Source organism: Meleagris gallopavo, chromosome 1 (genome assembly GCF_905368555.1).
Source record: "Meleagris gallopavo chromosome 1, MGAL_WU_HG_1.1, whole genome shotgun sequence".
NCBI lineage: Eukaryota > Metazoa > Chordata > Aves > Galliformes > Phasianidae > Meleagris > Meleagris gallopavo.
The window spans coordinates 126,265,302-126,286,697 of record NC_139404.1 but is presented as its reverse complement, the minus strand read 5'-3'; the positions used below and the strand labels follow the sequence as shown (position 1 = coordinate 126,286,697).

The window sequence follows — 21,396 nt, the reverse complement described above, 5'->3', positions numbered from 1 at the left end:
CCGTGTGCTTTTAATGACACAATGGTGACAAATACTAGGAATTCAAACCTGTGATTAAGTACTACTTGACCAAGAAAAGAAGTTAACTGGTGACTGAAAATAGAGATAAAAATTACACATTCTATGATATTAAGCTGCAAGCACAGAAAAGAAAAAAATATCACTTCCACTTACCATCTCCATATATTCAGGCCAGCATCTTAATCCAAATGTCACCCATACTCATAGTCACTTTTCTATTTGAATAACAAAATACATTTCCTGCAGCACTGTTGCCTCCGTTCTTCCTCATGACTGTTCCTGTCTCAAGAGGAGATTGCCCCCGAGGGAATATGCGGCCATTTGTAGCGAGCACAGAGCAGGGAGATGCCTAGATTTAGCTCAGAGGGTGTGTTCAGCTCAAAGAGGCACCTGAAGTCCTGTAAGAGGGACTTCATGGCTAGTGGAGTGTACTTTTCACAGTAATAAATACTAAAATTCCACCCAGTTCTCTTTCTAGGTGCTGAAATAACCTCTGGGGAGCTCACCATTACTACTTTGATATACATATATTATCAGGTATCTACTGTCTTTGGCTTGAACTTCCAAGTTCAAAATGTGCCTCCAGATGAGTTAATCCCTTCTTCAGCCTGAGAATGATGCTTGCCTCATGCCATGCCTTCTGGTGGGACACTGGCAGACAACAGCTGTCTGCTTTCATTAGACAAAAATAACAAACCTTATTTTTTGGAAGACAAAAATTATGCTTGCACCAGTAGCATGCATGTATGGAAGACTGGAATTTGAAAAGACATTTAGTACCCTAGGGCAGCTGAGATAACTTCTCAAATTAACAAATTAGCAATTCTCATCCCTTACAAAGGTATATTATAACGTAGAAGTCTATGTCTGAATTATGTCTAAACTCTCACTTCAGATCATAGTCCACAGCAATGCAGCTTACCAAATGCAAATCCTTGCCTTTATTGAAGTGTACAGCTCAATAACTTGAATTTATAAACATGAAGGCAAAGTGTATTGAACTAGAAGGTCCCCAGGGTTGAAAATTTCTTATTTAAACCCTGTAAAACTTTTAGGCTCAAACAGGTCTATGTAAAACATGCACACCTTGTACTGAGAAGATCTCTACATTATGATACATTACCACAGCAAAGCAATTCAAGTTCATCATAAACCCACATCTGCCTTCATTCCATGTATCTTTCCAAACAAATGTTAAATTACCACAGTGTGCTTTCCAACATCATACATGCATGAATGTTAGTAAGGAATGGCTGTAGAAAACATACGAAGCATCAAATTACCTTCAAGAAAATGGGCAGTTCTCTGCAGCACTGTGTAGCCTTCTGTAAAAAAGAAGAAAAGGATGGAAGATCTATTTGTTTTAAGAATGCCTGTATTGACTGTCCTCTGCCTTCAGGCTTCTCTCATAACTGGGTTAGAATTGCCACTATGGACATAGATAAAATCATAACAGCTACATTTTGTACATATTTCTGTGCACTCTAAATATGTTAGAGCTATAAACTACTGTAATGTAATTCAAAGACTGCCAACTCTGAATTTCTTCTCCTGCTGCTGCCATTTTTTTTAAGTTAGTGTTGTAAATGCTATTTTTGCAGAATTTACAATACTGCCAATGAATGAGAAACCTCTTAAAAGGCTGGCAGTTTTAGAACACTTCACAGCTATTCATTTAAAAAATAACCATTTAAAGACTTTATTCCCCGAATTACATATGTAAATAGGTTTCTGTCAACTCAAAAATGGCTCGAGAACAAAGCACTTGTTAAGGAACAATGTGATACTAGAAGAGATTAATGAGCTTCTGCATACAGATCCTTTAAGCCCCCTGCTTTGCAAGTAAGAGTCACTTAAAATACTTTAAAAAGTCTATATAATTTTTCTCTATGTTCTGTGGCTTTGCATGAAAATCAGTTTGGTTGAGCTACTGAGGAATTAACAGGCTGACAAAACAGGGTGATAAAATAACCCTAAAAAACTCATTGACTGCCTGCTCGGATAGGGTCACTGGAGGATCGTGGATGACTAGGAAAACCCTGTTACACCTGCTGCTTCACCCTGTGGTGGTGATATTGATTGTAATTAGTTTGCATTTGGTTGTGCCTGTGTGCTGTCGTGCTATTGAAGAGACCTCTGCCTGATGTTTTTGGTAGTGCAGGTTAAACAACATTGAACACCCACAGAGGTAATACCCAGTGCTGTTAAGAGCAAGTCCCAAAGTCCATAGTCCCAGAACGGGTTGAGCCAATGTACACAGGGCCTCTTTGATGTGTTTCCTACATTCTCCATGATCTGCAGGATCCCTAATGATCAGCGGCCATGAAGTAATAACAACTTAGAAAGTTTGAATTGTATCTTGAGTTATTGGATGGTTCAGAATCTCCCCAGATAGTTTGTCCTTCACTGAAAAAATAAATGAACAGATCTTGATGAGTACTACTATTAATAACCTTTCTGAAAGCATATTTTTATAAATGATTCTGTGCTAAATGAGTTTAATGTTGCTTGTGCCACATTAGCTGGGTTTAATTAGTCATTGGCAGCAGAACAGTACAAACAAGATCTGAATATGATAAGTCCTGTGATGGTCTATGACTCAAAAAGAAAAGCATAGCAGGTGTAGCAGAAAAACCATGCCTGAAACTACTGGGAAGTACAGCATGACTTGTCATGGACTGACTGGCAACATGTACCAATATTTGCTTATAAAACTCCTAGTAAGGGAGAGTGGGAGCTGGAATGACATTGTTAGGTGGCTGTTAAGCAGCATATGAAGGAAGAGGACTGGAGGGGTGATAGTGCTACATGAGATGCCCAGAGGCTGACTTTGAGACTACAGGGAACAAAGCTCTCATTCCACTTGATACCCGTGCTTTCATGGGCAAACACCAGTGACCAATGCCAATTCTAGCTCAGATATTTTCCTGTACCCTCTAGCCCCAAACAGACACCCTACAGGGCTATTAAGTGTTCCTGTCGAAGAATAAAAAGGTTTCAGTTATATACACAGGTCTTACACTCACATATTTTTAAAGGTATTAAAAAACTGAGGGTGTAAAATCCTTGGCTTGAGAATGGAAGTGAGTCTTGGAAAAAAAAAATTAAAAAATAATAAATGTCCCGTAGTAAATTCTTGTTAAGAAAATGTTGGATATTGAATACGAACTTTAAATTTAGCCAAGAAAGAACAAGTGAAATCAAATAAATTCAAATATGAAATAAAGTGCATATTCTTAACCATGGAGTAATTAAGCAAGAATCCGGTATACATGAAATGATGGATTCACTTCATCCCTTGAAGTTTTCACAGTAGGACTGAGCGTTTTTCTGAACAAAGTGAGCAGTGAAGGAGCATCTGGGTGCTCATCTGGGGGCAAGTCTGTGAAATGCATGAGATCACAGCATGTAATACAACATTGCTTTTAAGTTGTAGGTCTTTTTATTTGCCTGTAGGTTTCTCAATGAATGAACTGAGGAAAACAAGGGAGCAAATAAAAGCAAAATAAGCTAGACACTTTACCAAAGGAGAGAAATGAGTCCTAGCCATTTCTAGGGCACTGACATAGCTTATGTGATCTTTGCTCAAATGACTTTGTACTTGTGTGACCATCAATACCACTATGCACTTGCTAGTGCTTCTTAGGAAGTTGGTTGCAATACGGCTTTGGAAAAGGAAATTTTTTTTCCTCTTTGTGTTCTCCATAAAAAGAAACTGACTGCAAGCAAAAGACACCTATCCTCAGAAAGCACTGGCAGATCCAGCTTATATATATCCAAACTTCATGCCTCAACTAAGTAGTCACTCCTGATGAAGAAGCCCCAGGCTAACCAGCTGCCATCATCACTGCCGTTGGAGGGACTAGCTATAAGGAAGGAAGCTACTTTTTAGAGGATATAATATGAGGAAATATTCTGGAGGTAGGAGGAAAAGTAGTCTGCAAAAATATATTACAGGGATATCTAGCATTGCCATTAACTGTAAAAAAGAAAGGAAACTTAATCCCTGAATGACTTACAAATTCCAAAGAAAAAAAACCCAACCAACCAAAACTTCTAAATATACATTCATAAACAACAAAAGATAAGTTGCATAATTACTGGTAAAAGTTTAATGTTGTTACATTTCAGTGTAATTGAATTATTCATTCAATTGTCAGCACGTGCAAGTTAAAACACATTCTTCAGATCATACTGCCCTTCTCCTTCCCTGAGAGTGTCCAGTCTAAAGCCACCTTTACCAAATACTGTGCAATTCACTGGAACGATTCTCAAATAAAATCTCCATTAAAAACAAAAACAAAAAACCTGAACAAACAATCCACTAATAAACACCCCCCACAGAGAAAATATTCATGATCTAAAACCTTGGGTAACTTCAGTTATTTCCTTTATAGGTCAGCAAGTTTATCATCACCTTCTTTATCACACCAACAGAATGGGAATGTCCCACAACAGGGCTGCAGCCACGGCTTCCAGATGATGTTGTACACGGAGAGCTGCTGTGGGACTGCAGTCAGTGTCATGTGGTGCTCTTCAATGGCTCTCCCAATCCGTCCTATTACAATGTCAAAGAGGGGCTCAGTGTCAGCTGACAGAGGCTGGGACTCAGAAGGGTCTCGTGAGAGGTCAAACAGTAGCGGAGGGTCATGATGGGTCACGCCTTCCCCAAAACATGGGCAAAATCCTCTGTCGTAACAAGCCCCAGCCCCAAGTGGACGGAAGTTTGGGGTCACATAATGAGCCTTCCAAATGACTCCACCTGTCAGGAAAGAAAAAAGGCTCAGAATGATACTGATGGTTATTATCACCAAGCATTAGAGGACTGAATGTTTTCCTAGAGTTCATTTTTGGGAGATTGGTTTGCACATTGGGTCTACATTAACTGCTTGATATGTTTTGTAATTTCATTTAAATTGAATGACACAAAATATAAACTAATACTGTAAAATGATTTCTGATTTTTCTAAATTTCTTCAAAATTTTTAGCAAATATCACTTATGCCTATTTTTGTTACTTTACGCAGAAAAGAAAAAAAGATTTGGGGTTTCCATGGCTTGTTCCTTGTTAGGGTAGAAGGACAGACAAAGGACCGAGTCAAAGACTGCTCCCTGAGACAAAGAAGGCATGGATTCTCCAGGCCTTGCATTCAAATAGATAGATGGGCAAGACCCATCCTGAACTCCAGTATTCTGCTTGGTTCTACAGAGCTCGTGTCACATACTTGGAAACCATAAGCAAATACTTTGTGTCACAAAAGTACAGGCAATGTTCTTTATCATCTTACACATGGAACTATTTGGAAAGTTTGAATTCTCCCCCCAAAATGGGTAAACAAATCTGTCCTACTGTAGACTAAATTGAGTTCTTGAGCAATAATAATTGTACTCACTGTCCTTCTGGTGCCATCGCACAGCATGTAAATGAGTGCCACAGTAATGAAACAGGAACTTGTGCTCTGAGTGCTCAACTGTTCCTTGCAGTAAAGGCATCAAATCCCGACCATCAATTACTCTAATAAAAAAAATGGAGATCATCAGACTGGGGACAGCTGTTCAGTTCTGCATTCCCTCTGGACAGCTCTGGTGGAATTGACAGCTCTGAGCAAAGAAGATGCTTGCAGTCTATAAGCAGATGTTGAATCTCAAATGCAAAGAAGAGGTGACTGAGCTAGAGTGACTTATATGCCTAGAAAAGGAGCAGGAGTGGAAAAGAAAATGTCAGACCTTAGAATATATTTCAGAAATAGATTTTCTATTATCTTGAGAGAAAAGGAGGAATAAGAATAAGAACACTTGTTTGTACCTGTCCTGAGGCACTACTCCTCCAGCCAAATGAACTACTGTGGGATAAATGTCCATAAGGCTGGTAGGTTCATCAATCACTTTGCCCGCAGGTAACACTCCTGGCCATCTAAATATCCCTGGAACACGGATTCCTCCTTCCCAGCCTCCCATAGCTTTTCCACCTTTCATTGAAAAAAAAAAAAAAAAAAAAAAAGGAAATTTTAAATGAATGCTCTGTATTAGCATAAACTCTCTAATGTTATCTTCTTGAGTCTTCCTCCTAGAGATTACACTAAGCTCCTTCTCGTAAGCACCACTGATAACGTATTCACACAATCACTCCTTAAGTTACCTTCTATTCTCACTTATTTTTGTTGTTTTATAAGCATGTTGCAACATTAGAACTCAGTGGGATAAAATTTTAGGTATAAAGTGATTTCCCAACATTGTTCTCCTCTTTTGCAACCATACAAAATACTTGCTGCAGTTAAAGCAAAGTTTCAGATATTATCATATTTATGGATGTTAAGCATGCATATTAACAATTGTGATCAGCTGCCTCTTGAGGAAGTGCCAGTTTGAAAATCATGCAACTATTTGCACATACTAGAATTGTGTACATTTTTGTATGCATAATTATTAACTCCCAGTGATAAAAACCTGTTAATTCTGAAACATGCAGTCTTACCTAAGCTTTAGTGGTACCCTGAATACTGTAGTAGTTGTTGCTGGGTTGTCACCATCTTACCTCTGTATATTCCATTCCAACCACCCAGCTGCCTTTTGCCTTCTTGTCTTTCCAGCCATCCACCATGATCAGAGGCAAAGTAAACTAGTGTATTTTTTTTCAAACCTTCCCTGTCAATAGCATTTAGAACTTGCCCTGCAAACACAAGAATGCATATATATTTAAGAATTAAAAAGATAGTTCACACAATATACTTTTTAGCCTCTGACTCGCAAACATTTATGTATGGTCATGGTATGGTCAATGTTTAAAAGAAAAGTTTTGCAGGACTGAGATTTACATTTGTTATTTCACTGTCTATAAAAGCAAAAAATGACAGTGTGCTGTAACTCTTTTATAATTAGCATTTTAGAAAAGGAGTGCAAGAATAACAGTTACAGACCAGGAGCCTCTACGGTAAAGAAGAGAAGTGTGCTGTAAAATTTTATAAATAAAATGTTATTCAAGGCCTCAAAAACTTAGACTGTACATTTGCAGAATGGAAAGACTCACTTGATCAAAGACTGTAGAAAACAAAAAGCTAACAGTGTAAACCAACAGTGACAGATATTAGGACTTTTTTCCTCCCCGCTGTTAATTCTGTTCCTTATTCTTCTACTGACAGCTGCATTTTTATTATAAAATGTGTTACTACCCTTCATTGTGCACAGCTAGGCATTAAGTAGCTGGAGACACTTTTATTTGCTGGTGACTTACCCACCATCCAGTCCATCTCCTCTACATTGTCTCCATATAAACCATGGCTACTCTTCCCAGTGAACTTCTCTGTTGTGAGTAGAGGGGTATGGGAGTGTAAAAAGGAAAGAAAAAGGAGGAATGGCTTGTGCTTATTTCTAAAAAACAGAAATCAACACTCCGTTACTAAGAGAAAGGGTCTCAATACTTACAGAGCTCAGTTGTAATGGAAAATGGCATTATGATTTACATACATATTCCAATACTAAACTCAGAATCATCTTATACCAGTTAGGATCTGTCTGACAAAATACTGTTTGGCTCTCTCTTTTTTTTTTTTTCCCATTGAGTCATGCATAGAAAAGTTTCATACTGAAGCTCCACTTTCTGCTATTGCAAACTATCTCAGTGCTACTGAAATGAAGAGGTTTGTCACCTGCCAATGACTCCCCACATCAGTCTGCATGATATAGCTAATTCATCACTTTTCTTTCCCTTGCTGGCAAACACATTTCTCCTATCATCTGCCATTAAAGAGAACTGGCCCTAATGTGGAGCCCTGTTGAACTTCATTACTGATTGGCTGCCAGCCTGTTTTGACCCCATTTAATAGAACTGCCCCCCCTAGACAGTTGTTTACCCATCACATTATGTTTTTGTCTAGCTGTATGTGTGACATTTTGTCCTGAAGGATACTGTGAGAAACAGTATGAAAAGCTTTGTTGAAATCCAGAAAGATTACATTAACTGGTTTCCCTTTGACAACTACACGGGTAGCTTTGTCAAAAGAAAAGAGATTAAGTTGATTAAAAAGGACTTCCCCTCCTGAACCCATGTTGGCTGTGGCCGATGACTGCATCGTCTTTTGTTTTAGTACTATAGAATCATTATTAGTATATAATAATATTAATTATTCTATCTTCTGTTAAAAAAATTACAGAGACTTCACAGAGGAAAATGCTGTTTAAAAGTTGAAAGACATGCAAAAAAACAGAATAAAAGCTTGTAATGGAAATTCACATTACCTTTCAATAAATGAAATGGCCTCTCTCAAAATAAAAGATGTAGTCCTTTCTGTCACCATTGGCTGCTCAGTGACTTCATGGTTTCTCATCATAATGCAGTTCCAATATCTTACAAATCCATAACTTGAGAACCAGGACATAAAGAAAAGGAGACTAAACAGAGCAAGGCAGGTCACTGTTTTCCAGTGGACAGAAAACAAGCCGGTGAGTCTCCCTAGGGCAGTGGTGAGCGTAGCAAGGGCAATCATCTGAGTATAAAGCCAAACTTTCCTTCTGAAGGCTCTATCCATCTCTGGTTCTTCTGTTGTTTGGCAGTCACTTATTAGTGTAAAAGGCATCCCATAAAAATAATCAAACCCATGGTTCAAAGGGTGATGACAATGGTCATTTCGGTGTTCACAGTTAACACCTAGATGCCACTTCCCTGAAAATGCATATTATTAAAAGGTAAAGAAATAATATGTAAAAATGAGCTTTTCTTCATTAAAACATTTCTCAAAAAATGTTTTATTTTGTTTTTTTCCTTGCTTGTGGCAACTTCTTCATCCTACAGATACATACTTAAGTATGCACGGATAAAATGGGGAATAACTGATGAATGTTAACCACTATAAATTATAAATTTCCACCAGAGTTATTGGTTCTCTGTATACATATTCATGCCTTGCAGCTATGATCAAATACAAATAAGTCTGGACTATAAAAAGAACTAGATATATGGAAAAAAATCAGTTTTTCATAACTCTACAAAATGTATGGCCTTCTTGAAGATGAAATGGTATGAAATAGGAGAAGGGAGACCATTGGAAAGCACAGGGAAAAATAACACTGTTCTATTGCCTTTTACTTTCAAGATGCTATGAAGACTCGTTTCTGGAAAGTTTTAATAACTTAATGGAAGGATTTCAGCAAGACTCAGTGATGCATGGTATCCAAACAACATACATCTCAACAGTGGTTTTGTCAGGTAAACCACAGGATCCAGGGCTTAAGCTCAAGAGGTCAGGATTTATCATGAAACTATATATGTTTAAGTCAGTTTGTTGATAATATTATCTTCATATCCTGAATGAAAATAGATTTTTTTTTTCTGTTTATTTGTATTTAATCATAAACAGTCAAAGTGTTTTTCTTTTAAAGTCTTCAAATATCAAAAGGAAGACCACGTGGCATTTTACAATACCATGTGTTCTTTTTTTATGATCAGATCAGATGTCCACTGTTATGATGAATGGCACATCAAAATTATGCTTTTCCTTCCTTTTAAGTCTATGCAATCAGACTGGTTAGGTACTTACACAGAAACACAACAAGTTGGCTCCTTTGGCTCAAACACTGAGGCTCAAGAATATCTGAATCAAGTGACAAGAATCTACTTCTTTTGTCTTGTGCAGGAGGTGCAGTTTAATTACTTTTTAAAACCTCTAATGCAATGGAGGCCTTGGATGTCAGATTTATAGATCAAAATGAACCCTTAGAATTTTACTAAAAACCTAATTTGCAATCAATTCTTATTGTGGATTAAAGAACTGTGCACTTACAGAAATACATTATCCTAGAAAGAAAGTTACTTTTTTGGATATTAGTATAAAGAAAGGGGAAAACTATATTCTAGGTGCATTAATTACTTAGAGCCAAAATCTATATTCAGTTTACCTCTTCTTATATTTAGAGACAGCTGTAAAATGAAACAGGTTTGTAATAAATGTGTAGATGTATTGGTCATAAATACAGGTGCAGCTAAAGCATCCTTGGACGTTAGATGTACTTTGACACCTTAATCTCTAGTTGAGTTTGATAAAGGTTTCTGACATGCTCCAAAAAGCTCAAAACTACAGAAGTGAAATTGTCTAATAAGGATAAACTATTCCTTGACGGTTATGTTATATAACATTGGCTTTATGACTTACAAGGACTCTGCAGAGCATTTCCTGACATCAAATCACAGTTTATCAGTAAGATTTGACTTTGCAATTAAACTTGTTGTGCTCAGAACAAACCAATGACAAACCATTCAGCAGCAGCAATTAAGTGGCCATTCAATTGTAAGGATACAGACAGATGTTATTTAAGATTTCTTGTTTTGTGACTTGAATGTTATTTATTCTTATGGTTTCTTTTAGTAGTTTTTTATTTTTCTTTTATGTCACTCTACCACCTAAAAAGTTCATATAATCAGATTCTGTGAATCTAGATAAACTACATGACTAAAAGACACTCTCAGGGAGGTGAATCAACAGGAGGGAAATCAACTCTTTGAAAGGGTAGATACAGCAGGACAAGGGGAAATGATTTGAAGTTGAGGGAGGGAAGATTTAGGTTGGATGTCAGGGGGAAGTTCTTTACAGAGAGAGTGGTGGTGAGGTACTGGAACAGGCTGCTCAGAGAGATTGTGGATGCCCCATCCCTAAAGGTGTTCAAGGCCAGATTGGATGGGGCCCTGGGCAGCCTGGTCTAGTATTAAATGGGGAGGCTGGTGGCCCTGCATGTGGCAGGGGGGTTGGAGATTCATGATCCTTGAGGTCCCTTCCAACCCTGGCCATTCTGTGATAGCTGAAATGCCAGGGAAAATGGTGACCGATTTTGTTAGATATCTCTCAGGTGGGATGTAGCAATCTCCCCTCAGAGCAATTCTTTTTCAAAGTGGGGACAAATCTGATTATTTCATTAGTGATTAAATGCTGATGCCAAACTGAAGAATTTGGCTAATCGGCACAGGCTATTTTATGATATTGCTACAAATGCAACAGAAAGATTTGTTAATATAGAACTTAAAATGCTTAGAAGGCTTCACTTTGTCTGCTGTTGTTCTTTACGTCTCCAATTTATTCTTCTGGATGAATATAAATCCACTGTTGCAGACATTTTTTTGCAGAACATTCAGTTTACTTGTGCAACTGTTGTTTTTTTTGTGTCAGTCATAGATTTTGGCTATGGGCATTTAGAGGCTTGGATGAAGTAGGGCAAATCACTGAATATTCATCTCAGGAACTTATGTGTTTCCTCAGTTCTGCAGTGCCATGTGACATATCTAAGATAAATAATCATTTGAAACTGCATCATGAAGAAAAGTTACAACTATATTAAAAAAGCCTGTAAAATATAAAGCAAAATGGAATTTCTATTAATGTTGAAGGATGTAATGTTTTGCGGGTTTTGCTTAAATATTGGTGAACTACAGTGGCACGATGTACTTAACAAGAAATAATTGCTTTGTTTCTGTTTTTGAAAGACCAAATCCCATGACATTTTGAACTGATTCCACTGTTTTAAGCAGCAGCTGTTCCCTTCTGTGCAAGTTGCAAGTCTGCTCTTTTCAACACAAACCATAAACATGCAACTCATTTACATGAAACTCATGCGTTTGCTTTCTTGTTAAATGGCACTGGAATAACTGGTAGAATGACATTCAATTAATATATTTAACAACATATTTTACAATATATTTTTTTAATGACCTAATGTCAACGTGCTCGAAAGCAGGTCAACAGTAAAGGTTATTTTTTTTTTTGTCAGACATTTCTTCTTTCATGAGATTCTTTTTGGTCAGAACATGATATGCTTGGATCAGGAAATACAAGTATTACTGCTGAGGTATGGGCATTTGCTAAAGAAACTTATTGGTTTGAGTGAGATTTATGGGTGAAACACAGTGTAAGCCATTAGATATTAGGAGGAAATTTCTTTCTCATAGAGTGATGAGGCACTGGCATAAGTTGCCCAGTCAAGCTGTGGTGCCCCATCCCTGGAAGCGCTCAAGGCCAGGTTGGATGGGGCCCTGGGCAGCCTGAGCTGGTGGAGGGCAGGCCTGACCATGGCAGGGATTGTGGCTGGGTGGCCTTTGAGGTCCCTTCCCACCTAAGCCATTCTATGATTCTATGATTGATCCTATGATTCAGAAACATTTCCATACCAATTAGTCCTGTGCTGTAGCCTTGTTGCTGCAGTATTTTTGCAAAAGTGGTCTCATTTGGAGGGAGCCCTCCTGAGCCTCCATTCCAAAAAATAACACGGTAATTGTTTATAGCATCCATTCCTACAAAATATAAAAAAAACTCAAGAAGTAAAGCTGGTAGTTTTATGAAACGGACTTCCTTGTTTCCTGGTTTCATTGATATTATGGGTTAAATGTTTATCCTAATGCTGTTAGCTTGGGTACATGAATCTAGGACAGTGGATAAGGACAAGAAAGAGTTAAACCTCTCCACTGCATAATAGCTATCCTTCTCTGCAGCTCACACTGCGCCATTTTAATCTGCACTGGCACAGTTGCATAGATGCATTTACGTGTTGCAGTAACATCCAGGCTGCAAGCAGTGCACTGGCCTGGTGTGGTGGTGAGGACAGATTTTGGCCTCCATCACCCTCAAACTCCACCTTGCATAAGGCTGCCTTGGAACTCCCAAGCTCTGCAGAGTGGCAGAGCCAGTATATGGCTGCTGAAACCCAGAGAGAAGCTACATGGCACCATGGTCTTCTCCACATCTACAGGTTTACACCCTGTTACAACTTTATATACTGACATAACTCTGTCAAATGATGTAATGTAAAGTATGAAATGCCATGGAAGCACTGGATGTCCTGGCCTTGCTGTTACAGTGGGAGACAGGGTCTATACAGGTGCATGTGCATTTTCCAGTCTGAGTGCAAGTTATCAGTACAAAAATAGATTACATATTGGCTTCAAAATGCCTTAGGAATGAAGGCACTGAGGATCATTTGCAATAAGACCAGTAATACAGTCACTGCTAGAAACATACAGAGCCACTTGTTTATCATACTTCTTCAGTTCAAGAAAGCATTTTGACAGGATAGTAGTTTTAATTCAAAAAGAGAACTGAGAAAAATAATAAAGCTGTCAAACAGTAATTATGTAGGACAGATGCATTCTGATCCACAGATAATAAATCTATTCTGCAAACAACTTGCTCTGCACCCAGACTGGAGGGAACAGACAGAAATCTACAGAGATTTACTCTGTAGATCTTTGTAATGACTTATCTGAAGGTAAAAAGCAGTACAACTCCATTCTGGCTGCAGTAGAGCACTAAAAGGCAGAGTTCTAGGTGATGGGGAGCAACCTACTCTGCAGAGCTGGCTTTCTCCCCTGCCCCCAGACTGGTTCACCGTACCCCATAAATACAGATGCAACATCAAAGGTATTAGACCTAGCTGGTGAGACTTCATGTGCTTTCATGTCCACAGCACTCTCATTTCTTTTGTGCCGACTGTATAGCACTGTTCCATTCAGCAATAAAGTAATGTTTAAAGGCCACTTGGCTGTGCAAAGCAAACCTGATCGAATGGGATATCTGCCAGTGAGAAACGCTGCTCTGCTGGGGGTGCAAAGTGGAGCTGCAGTGATGTGTTGGGTCAGCTTCACTCCTTCCATTGCCAGGCGATCAATGTTTGGAGTCCTAAAAGCAAACCAGCATTGTCAGATATCAATCACAGAGCCTTCAAAGGAATGGGAATGAGGAATAATACACTTACCTCTGTTTTGGGAATCTTTTTGTATTTGAATTATTTTATTCAAGATAAGATATTTTCTTTTTCTTTTCTTTTTTTTTTTTTTTCCTTCATTAAAAAGAAAAAAAAGCTATCTGGATAAATTTCAAGGCAATTATTCCTTCTATTCCTTCTTATTTCCTAGATGCTACTGAGGGTGTTCGTGAAAGGCTCCCCACCGCTACTGAAAAAAAGAACTCAAGCCTTGAGGATGATCTTATGCTGGAGGCCAACCCATGCAGAGATGCCTGCCAGAAACTTGCTACTTGGTTGTCAGGATGAGATTCTGAGAACTTTTCTGGCTTAGGGGGGGTGAACACACAGAGTTTGGTGACAAGGTGGTAGGAGGCCAAAAGGCATTAATGTGGCATGATTTCCAAAGAAAAGGCAAATTCTGTCCTCAAATCTTTTAACAGAAGTATTTCCTATTAACATAATTCACATCAGTGATTTGCTTGATGTAAGTCTTAGAAAGAATGGCAAAGCACTTGAAAGAGGAGACAGTATTTCTATCTTCAGGTACATGCAAGTGCTTAGCATTTCTCCGTTTACATGTTCCCAGATAAGAACAGCTCTGCATAGCAGAGCAGGCTCTGGGAATGCCCTCTAGCGTGTAAGATACTCCAGGTGGTGTTATTTACATTTACATAGTGACTCCCATAGGAAATCTCCCCAGTTCTCCAGTAAATGAATTTGAAGACAGCTGTAATGGCTGGTGATGGGCAGAAGACTGAAGGCTTGCATCAAGTATCAACTCTATTCATTAATATGCTGTTTCCTTACCTGATAGTATCATTCCCGTAGCAACCTACATCCCCTATACCAAGATCATCAGCCAACAACAGGACAAAGTTTGGCTGAGTGATAATGGAAGGCTGTGTCATTAGTGGCTGCAGAAGTAGACTGAAAATCAGGGCTTTGAGCAGGCATGTCCTGAAACACAGGAGAAGGAAGAAAGCCAATGATCTGAACATTCATCCCTCTAATATTATAGTGGTAAAAGCAAGAACCAACCAATCAAACAAACAGAAAATCAGATTGCGAGTATGCTTTACAGAAAGCCCATTCTTTTACAATACGATGTTCTGTCATTATTAAAGTTAGATGGCTTCAGATTTAATAATAATATTAAAATAATTCATGAACTTTTTTCGTACCAACGTGATATTTGTGCCAAATCATTTCTGCATTTAGAGCATTCAGATCCTGTAAAACCAAGAGAAAGAGCCTGGTTAAGTCTGCATCTTTCTAGTTGTCACTGCCATAAAAATAGATAAAAAACTTAATCAAAGCCCATCAGCATCCATTTACTTGCTTTAGTTTGACTTTGATCAGCTTGTAAATGAAGAAGAGTAAAAGCATTAATGTTATTTTCATTGACAGGATGTCTTCATTTCTTAGAGGAATTTTGCTCTTTTGTGAAGATGTTTCACTTAAAATAGCAAAATAATTCTCCTCTGCTACACAGCTCAGCTTTTTAAAATAGTATTTAGTCAAAAGGAAGTTAAAATCTTTTTAAAATCCCATCCTTTCTATCATTTATTTTTTCTGTAATCACTGAGATAGTAACAACCTGCTACTTCTTCACATAACATGCCAAGTTTCCTTTCATGCTGATGAGATAAATCTTCAGCCATATAATCTCTAGTCAAACTCTTTCAATGAAGAACAGAAGACACTACATTTACGCCCTCTTGTTGTTTGACTTTAAACTCCGAGCTGAGCTTTTTTCACCTTTGTATGTGTCAGATTCTGTGCTATTTCTCCCCTCTGTCTACAGCTTTCTGCAAAGGTTCCTATGGGGATTTTTCTTTGACTGCCTGAATAGGACAAACTGTTAGAAAGTTTTATAGTTAAAACCAAATGGCCCTGTATCCCAGGCTATTCAATAGAATCCTTTCAATTTTACCTCATGTCTTGTGGAACCATCCCATGTCCCACTTTCCAAAATTGTGCTGGTTTAACATTTTGTTTCCCAGAAATTATAATATTTAGCATTTTAGTTAATAACCATGGTTAATACATTTTATTCCTCAATGTTATAAGCCTCAATGGGAAAATTTACTCCTCTATACTTAGAAAATTGTTATTCGGCCATTTACAATACCTCAATACTGATGCAATATTGCTATCTACAGACACTCAGACTTCTGCATCTGGGCTTTTGTCTTTGCTGCCTCCTAAGCCTATACAAGAAAGATATTGGGGTACACTGCAGTTTTACATATGCACACTATATGCCTCCAGAAGTCAAAATTAATGGGAAGTGGAAATACTCAAATTTTGGTGTAATTTCTTATCTCAACCTGCCTGTGCTTCATAGTTGGATTATCTTGCTTCAAAGCACAGGGTGGAACTCCAGGCTGGACTTCCTCGGAAGCTGGCTGTGAATAGCAGGTAATGTGCAGAAAACAGCTTGCTGCATTGCTTGACAGTTACCCCTGCCTGGCCACTGCCTCACTGATGGCAGTGGGAATGCTGCCAGAGAAACCTTAGTAGCTCCTGGGGAGCACGAGGGCTTGTCAGAGAAGTTCTCCTCGTTCATCATCTTTTTGAGAAGTCAGCAGGCGCCCTGTTGTGGGCAGCCAGTTTCTCTCTGGCCTGGCTGTGAGTGCTTTGGAGAACTAACACCTTGAGGGGCCTCCATGGCCAAGCTGCCACAAGCAGCTGCTCTGCACCTGAACTGAACCCAGCTGGAAGCAAAGTTCTCCTCCTGTCTCATTAGTTAACACCTCCAGAAGTAGTACCCCTTTCTTCATCCATTTTAATAATCTTGAGGTGAAATAACTTGCAAGTCTTCTATAGTTTACTGTTTTCCCTTACTGACTAAACTTTTAAAATCACTTCTCTATCAAAATTCTCACAAGATAAACATTTGTATTTTCAGCTACACCTAGATTCACATTTCCCAACAACAGCAGCCACTTGTGACATCAGCTTGGCAGTGCTCACTGAAAGCTCTCACAGGTTATATTCCATTCAGTTTGGTCCTTCTCAGTCTGTGAAAATGTCTTCTAAAATATCCTAATTTATAAAAGACTTCATTTAGGTAAAAAACAAACAAACAAAAAGAAAACCACAAAACCAAAAAACAACAAAACAGGCACATTCAGCATAAATATTCTGCAGCTAACTGCTTTCACTTTGAACACAGACATGAATGAGAACAATGCTGTTGTTAAGGGAAATGCCTTCTGAACACTTCCTTGAGATATTTTTATCTACAGCAGCAAGAAACTTTTCCAAATGTCCATTAAAATGTTCCTGTGCATTTCCAGAGACAGCAAGGAAATATGAATATGGTACCTGGCAGTATCAGGTTAGGCTCAATGCAGGCAGCTGAGGCACCGGAGTGTGATCTTTCAGCCGACTTAAAACCATTCAAAATTTTTCAGCATGATCACTGCTACAGCGGTGCAGTGTCCCACATCTGTTCTGAAGGCAGTCCTTAAATCTGCCCTGGCTGCTCATGCGCACTTCCCCCCAAGGAAAGCCGTGCTCTACCGCAGCTGGATGGGCTGACTTGTGCTGGGGTCCCTCAAGCTGTGTGTCCTGCTGCCATCTGCACAATGGCAACATTCATGCAGGCACGAGGGTCGGGCTGGCATGCTGGAGGTGCAGCTGAGTGGCTGCCTGCCCAGCCACTGGTTGCTCACCGGAAGCATACGATCTCCTTCAGGTCTGACATGCTCCAATAAAGATGCAGTAACAGCTCCTAATAAACCTCTCCTCACTTCCACTCAGAAAACAAAACAAAACAAAACAAAAAACAAAAAACAAAAACAAAAAAACAAAACACAAAACAAAACAAAAAAAAACCACAACAGAAAAGTGACGTACTTACAAAGCAGTATTTCTTTGCCTGTGGAAATTGAGCACATATCTTCACTTTATAGCGGCCCTGAGTGCCAGCAGCAATGACAGTGTCACCTCTGCACTTGCAGTAGGATGCAGACTTAGGGGGTGGTGAGGAGGTGGAAGGAAGAGACTTGAATTTGCTTATGCAGAAGATGAGTCATTTGGCTGGACATGTGAGTGCTGCCTGGTTTATTGCTCAAAGCAATGGTTTAGCTACATGCAAGCTAGTGCGTTCTTTCTTGATTTTCTTGTTTGAACCCTGTCAGACCAAGTGTTTTGGAAAAGATACTATCAAACAGCAATCTTGCAGTGCCGACAGAGAATTTCCTGTGCTTTCATATGTTAAAAGAGAAGGGACATTGTTAGGTTAGGATTTGGAGGTCCACCAATGGCAGTGCTCAGGTTGGTTTATTCATGGAGCACCTCCATGGCTGGTGTCAGCAATGTCAGCAGTGTATATTACCCCTCTCCCATTTTCTCCTCAACCCAAATTTCTGTGCTGGGATGGCACACACAAAGGAGACGTGATGTGCTTGGTATCCTTCTCTTCCGTTCTCAGTGTCTGCTCCTTATTCTCAACCTCCTCTATAGTCACTCAATCTGTACATCTCTATTTCCTATTCACCTTCATGTTAGTATTTCAGGATTCATTAACATGAGAAGGATTCCTTGTTGTGCAGCCCTCTGCTGCTGCACGTTGTCTAAAAAAATGCATGTTCGGAGGTACTGCGTCTTTCTGTTCAGGATGCCATCAGTCCCAGTGCTGACTGGAGCAGGCTCTCATGCTTCTTATTATTTTATTGCTTCTTTTATTGCTTCTTATGTTTTTTTTCCATGACTTCTTACAAATTGTATAGTATTTGTAATGGAGAACCACACTGTATAACTGCTATGTTATTTACTAAATTTATAGTGTAGCAGAAAATTGAGTTCATGTCTGCAGTGACATGGCAGGAATGTACCTCCTATCCCCTTGTTTTATCTAGGGCCTTCTAACCCAGAAAAAGCTGAATCAGAGTACCACTGCAAGAAGCACTGCTTGAAATCTGCCTACTGGAAACTAACCCCTGGGCACAGCCATGGTGTGAGGAAAATATGGAAAGAAGAGCAGACTAGTGATTTAAGCACACTCCTCTTATGACAGCAACTTGTATTTATTTTGGTGTATGATCTTGGAAGAAAGATGAAAGCCCCATACAGAGGGCTTCTCCCCAAGGCCCAGGGCTCTATGCTAAGCTAATGCTGTTTCCAAACACTGTGCTACCTAGCTCTGCCTATTTTCTGTGGAGAAAGTCTGTATTAATTCTGAGCTAGGAATGAATGTGGAAGTCTTGCACACTCTTGTCTTTTACCCTCATTTTCTTTAGAATAGGGGGAAGTAGCACTTACTGGCCTTTGAACTACTTAAAACATCTGAGAATCAGAAGCCCCAGACTGGTAGCAGTTTTGTACAGTATGATGATTAAGAAGCTCCCTCTAGTGACTAATATATTTTTGAAATCTTGTTGCATTTTAAAGAATACTTGATTCATTCTCTGCCTTTCTGGAAGTCACTGCTGCTCTTATTTTCTACTCAGCTAAAAAAATATATTTATTTTTTATGAATTTTGTTCCCATGATTATTTCTTTTTTGTTAGAAACAGCAGGTGTAAAAACAGCACTTAAAACAGAAACAATGCAATGGGCACGAACTGAAACATAAGAAACTCTGTCTAAATATCAGGAAGCACTTTGTCACTGTGCAGGTGAAGGAGCAGTGGCATAGGCTGCACAGAGGCTGTGGGCTATCCTCCTTGGGCATCTCCAAAAGCTGCCTGGATGTGGCCCTGGGCACCCTGCTCTGTGGGAAGGCCCTGCTTGTGCCTTCCAGCCTCAGCCATTCTGTGGTCTGTGAACCATGACTGACTGGATTTCCCTTGCATGAATCCCACCTTCTGTAAGAAAAGTAGAAGTTGGATCTCTTCAGGTAAGGGAAATGTTCAGTCAGTGATTCTCAGTGGAAAATAAATTTTCTTGTGCTGCCTGCGCATAATTCAGACTAGTAAGGCCATTGTGCTACCCTTGGTCATGCCTACTATATTTTGTCCCAGGTTTGCACATGCTTTTCTTTCTGTTGCCTGCTTCCCACTCAGGGCTGTACAGCCTTGTGCTATCCACAGCGGTAGTCACTGGTGTCTTTAGTGCTCCAAAGATTACCTGTCTCTTCTAAACACATTACTGCTCCCACTGCTGGCTCCTCTAGACTATGCAGACTGTTTACACATCCATAATGTCTGCATGGATGCTGCTATTTAGAAACTGTCACATGTAAGTTAAATGATTAATAAGAGGCAGGTGGGCTCCCATCTTCCCTTCCACTGCAGTGAAGGTAGTCATAGCCGAATCTGTGTGAATATATATACATACCAGAATTTACAGAGCTTATTTCAAATAAATAAAACTCATTTTTTTTCTTCCACGAGAAAGAGAGTAGAAAATTTCAGGCAGTTGAGATGGCTAGACTAAAATCTACACTGAATACACTAGAGAAACAACAGCAAAACAAGAATGTACTGATCTTTCTGCTTGGGATATAGTGATGAGATCCAATAAAGATGAGCTATAAAATACAAAAGATAGATTTTTCTTTTGAAAATTTGTGGAAGTAAAACATATATCTAATACGTTCTTAAAAACTCTGCCCTTTAAAACTGCTTAAACCTGTCAGAGGCTGGAATAAAGCATGTGCTTGAGAATCGAAGATATTACTTTCTTGTGTTTTATGAAGTTTCCAGCACTGCAACTGTTCTTGCAGATACTGAGAGCTATACTGTTAGTGGAGAGCTAGTCGATCTATGGAGGGATGGTTAAAAGTATAAAGTATTCATTTCAGACTGTTTTCTTATGCTGAATCTAAATACACTCACATGGGTGTAGACGATCAAGAAAACTATGAGAATTTTACGAAATTATTTTAGAAACATGTTAATTTATAATTTAGTGAAAAAACCACAAGCAGCTATTTACACTGAAAGAACTTGATAAATGTCACAGATTTTTAATATTTCCTAAACTTGAGTATGAAGTCTAAATGCATTTGTACTAATACACTTCTATAAAAATTTTCAAGAAGTAGAGGTGGTTTTAGTTTCCATTGTTTATTCATGAGCAATTAATAATAATAGATATTAATAATTGGGAATCATACAAAATTCTAGTAAAATAAACAGCCTACAAATTTTGAGTATTCCATATTCAAGTCAATTTTTCTGTCTGTTGTAAAGTGATCCCATGAAAAACGACATAAGTGAATCCACGACAGAGGAAATCTGTTACACAGCATCCACAGAGGTATGGAATTTGAAAATGCAAAAGGTCTTGAAGCTCCTTAAAAGCTGGGAGCAAAATCAAAGAGCATGTGTTCCATGCAGATTACACATGGCTTGCAGGGCACAGCACAACACTTGTGTATCTGAAAACAGCTCAAATAGCAAAGTCAAAAAGAGAGCCTGGAGTATGTTTTTGGTAATAACTACTGTTCTAGAGTTACAGAAATGCTGCTCCTTGTTACTGCAGTTCACAGGCCATCTTAAAACTGTGGTATTTTCCTGGCAATTGAGAAAAGCTTCTGAGTTTAGCATTTCAACAGCCATGACACGATTTGTTTTCAAGCCTACTACTTATAGTCCTTACCACTGAGAAAATAATGAAGAGATAAGAGGATAATACTGACCTGTACATACAAATAGTTTCTGTTAAATCAAAGTCCTTTGAAACTGTATTACAAAGCATGAG

The 21,396-nt window shown here is 38.8% G+C and overlaps 1 protein-coding gene across 2 annotated transcripts; it reads right to left on the bottom strand.

Moving 5' to 3' along the window:
- Positions 1 to 4,106: 4,106 nt before the first annotated feature.
- On the bottom strand, positions 4,107 to 14,967 carry LOC100546176 (arylsulfatase D-like). 2 transcript variants are annotated; one of them, XM_019622783.3, is made up of 10 exons: positions 14,922 to 14,967; positions 14,548 to 14,697; positions 13,552 to 13,673; positions 12,170 to 12,292; positions 8,257 to 8,680; positions 7,253 to 7,389; positions 6,557 to 6,691; positions 5,828 to 5,990; positions 5,415 to 5,536; positions 4,107 to 4,783 (listed from the first exon to the last, which is right to left on the bottom strand). In XM_019622783.3, exons 2-10 carry the CDS (start codon positions 14,646 to 14,648, stop codon positions 4,413 to 4,415), a joined length of 1,698 nt encoding a protein of 565 aa, XP_019478328.2. In that variant the 5' UTR covers positions 14,649 to 14,697; positions 14,922 to 14,967; the 3' UTR covers positions 4,107 to 4,412. The 2 variants fall into 2 exon arrangements, with proteins under 2 accessions (XP_019478328.2, XP_085068974.1); XM_085212848.1 differs by having other exon boundaries at positions 14,548 to 14,712; positions 14,936 to 14,961.
- Between the last annotated feature and the right edge of the window lie 6,429 nt (positions 14,968 to 21,396).

Coding starts and splice junctions, on each gene's coding strand:
- LOC100546176 (XM_085212848.1), bottom strand. Junction 6,692..7,252: donor GGAGATGGACTGGATGGTGG/GTAAGTCACCAG, acceptor TTGTGTTTGCAG/GGCAAGTTCTAAATGCTATT. Junction 4,784..5,414: donor GCGATGGCACCAGAAGGACA/GTGAGTACAATT, acceptor CTTTCCTGACAG/GTGGAGTCATTTGGAAGGCT.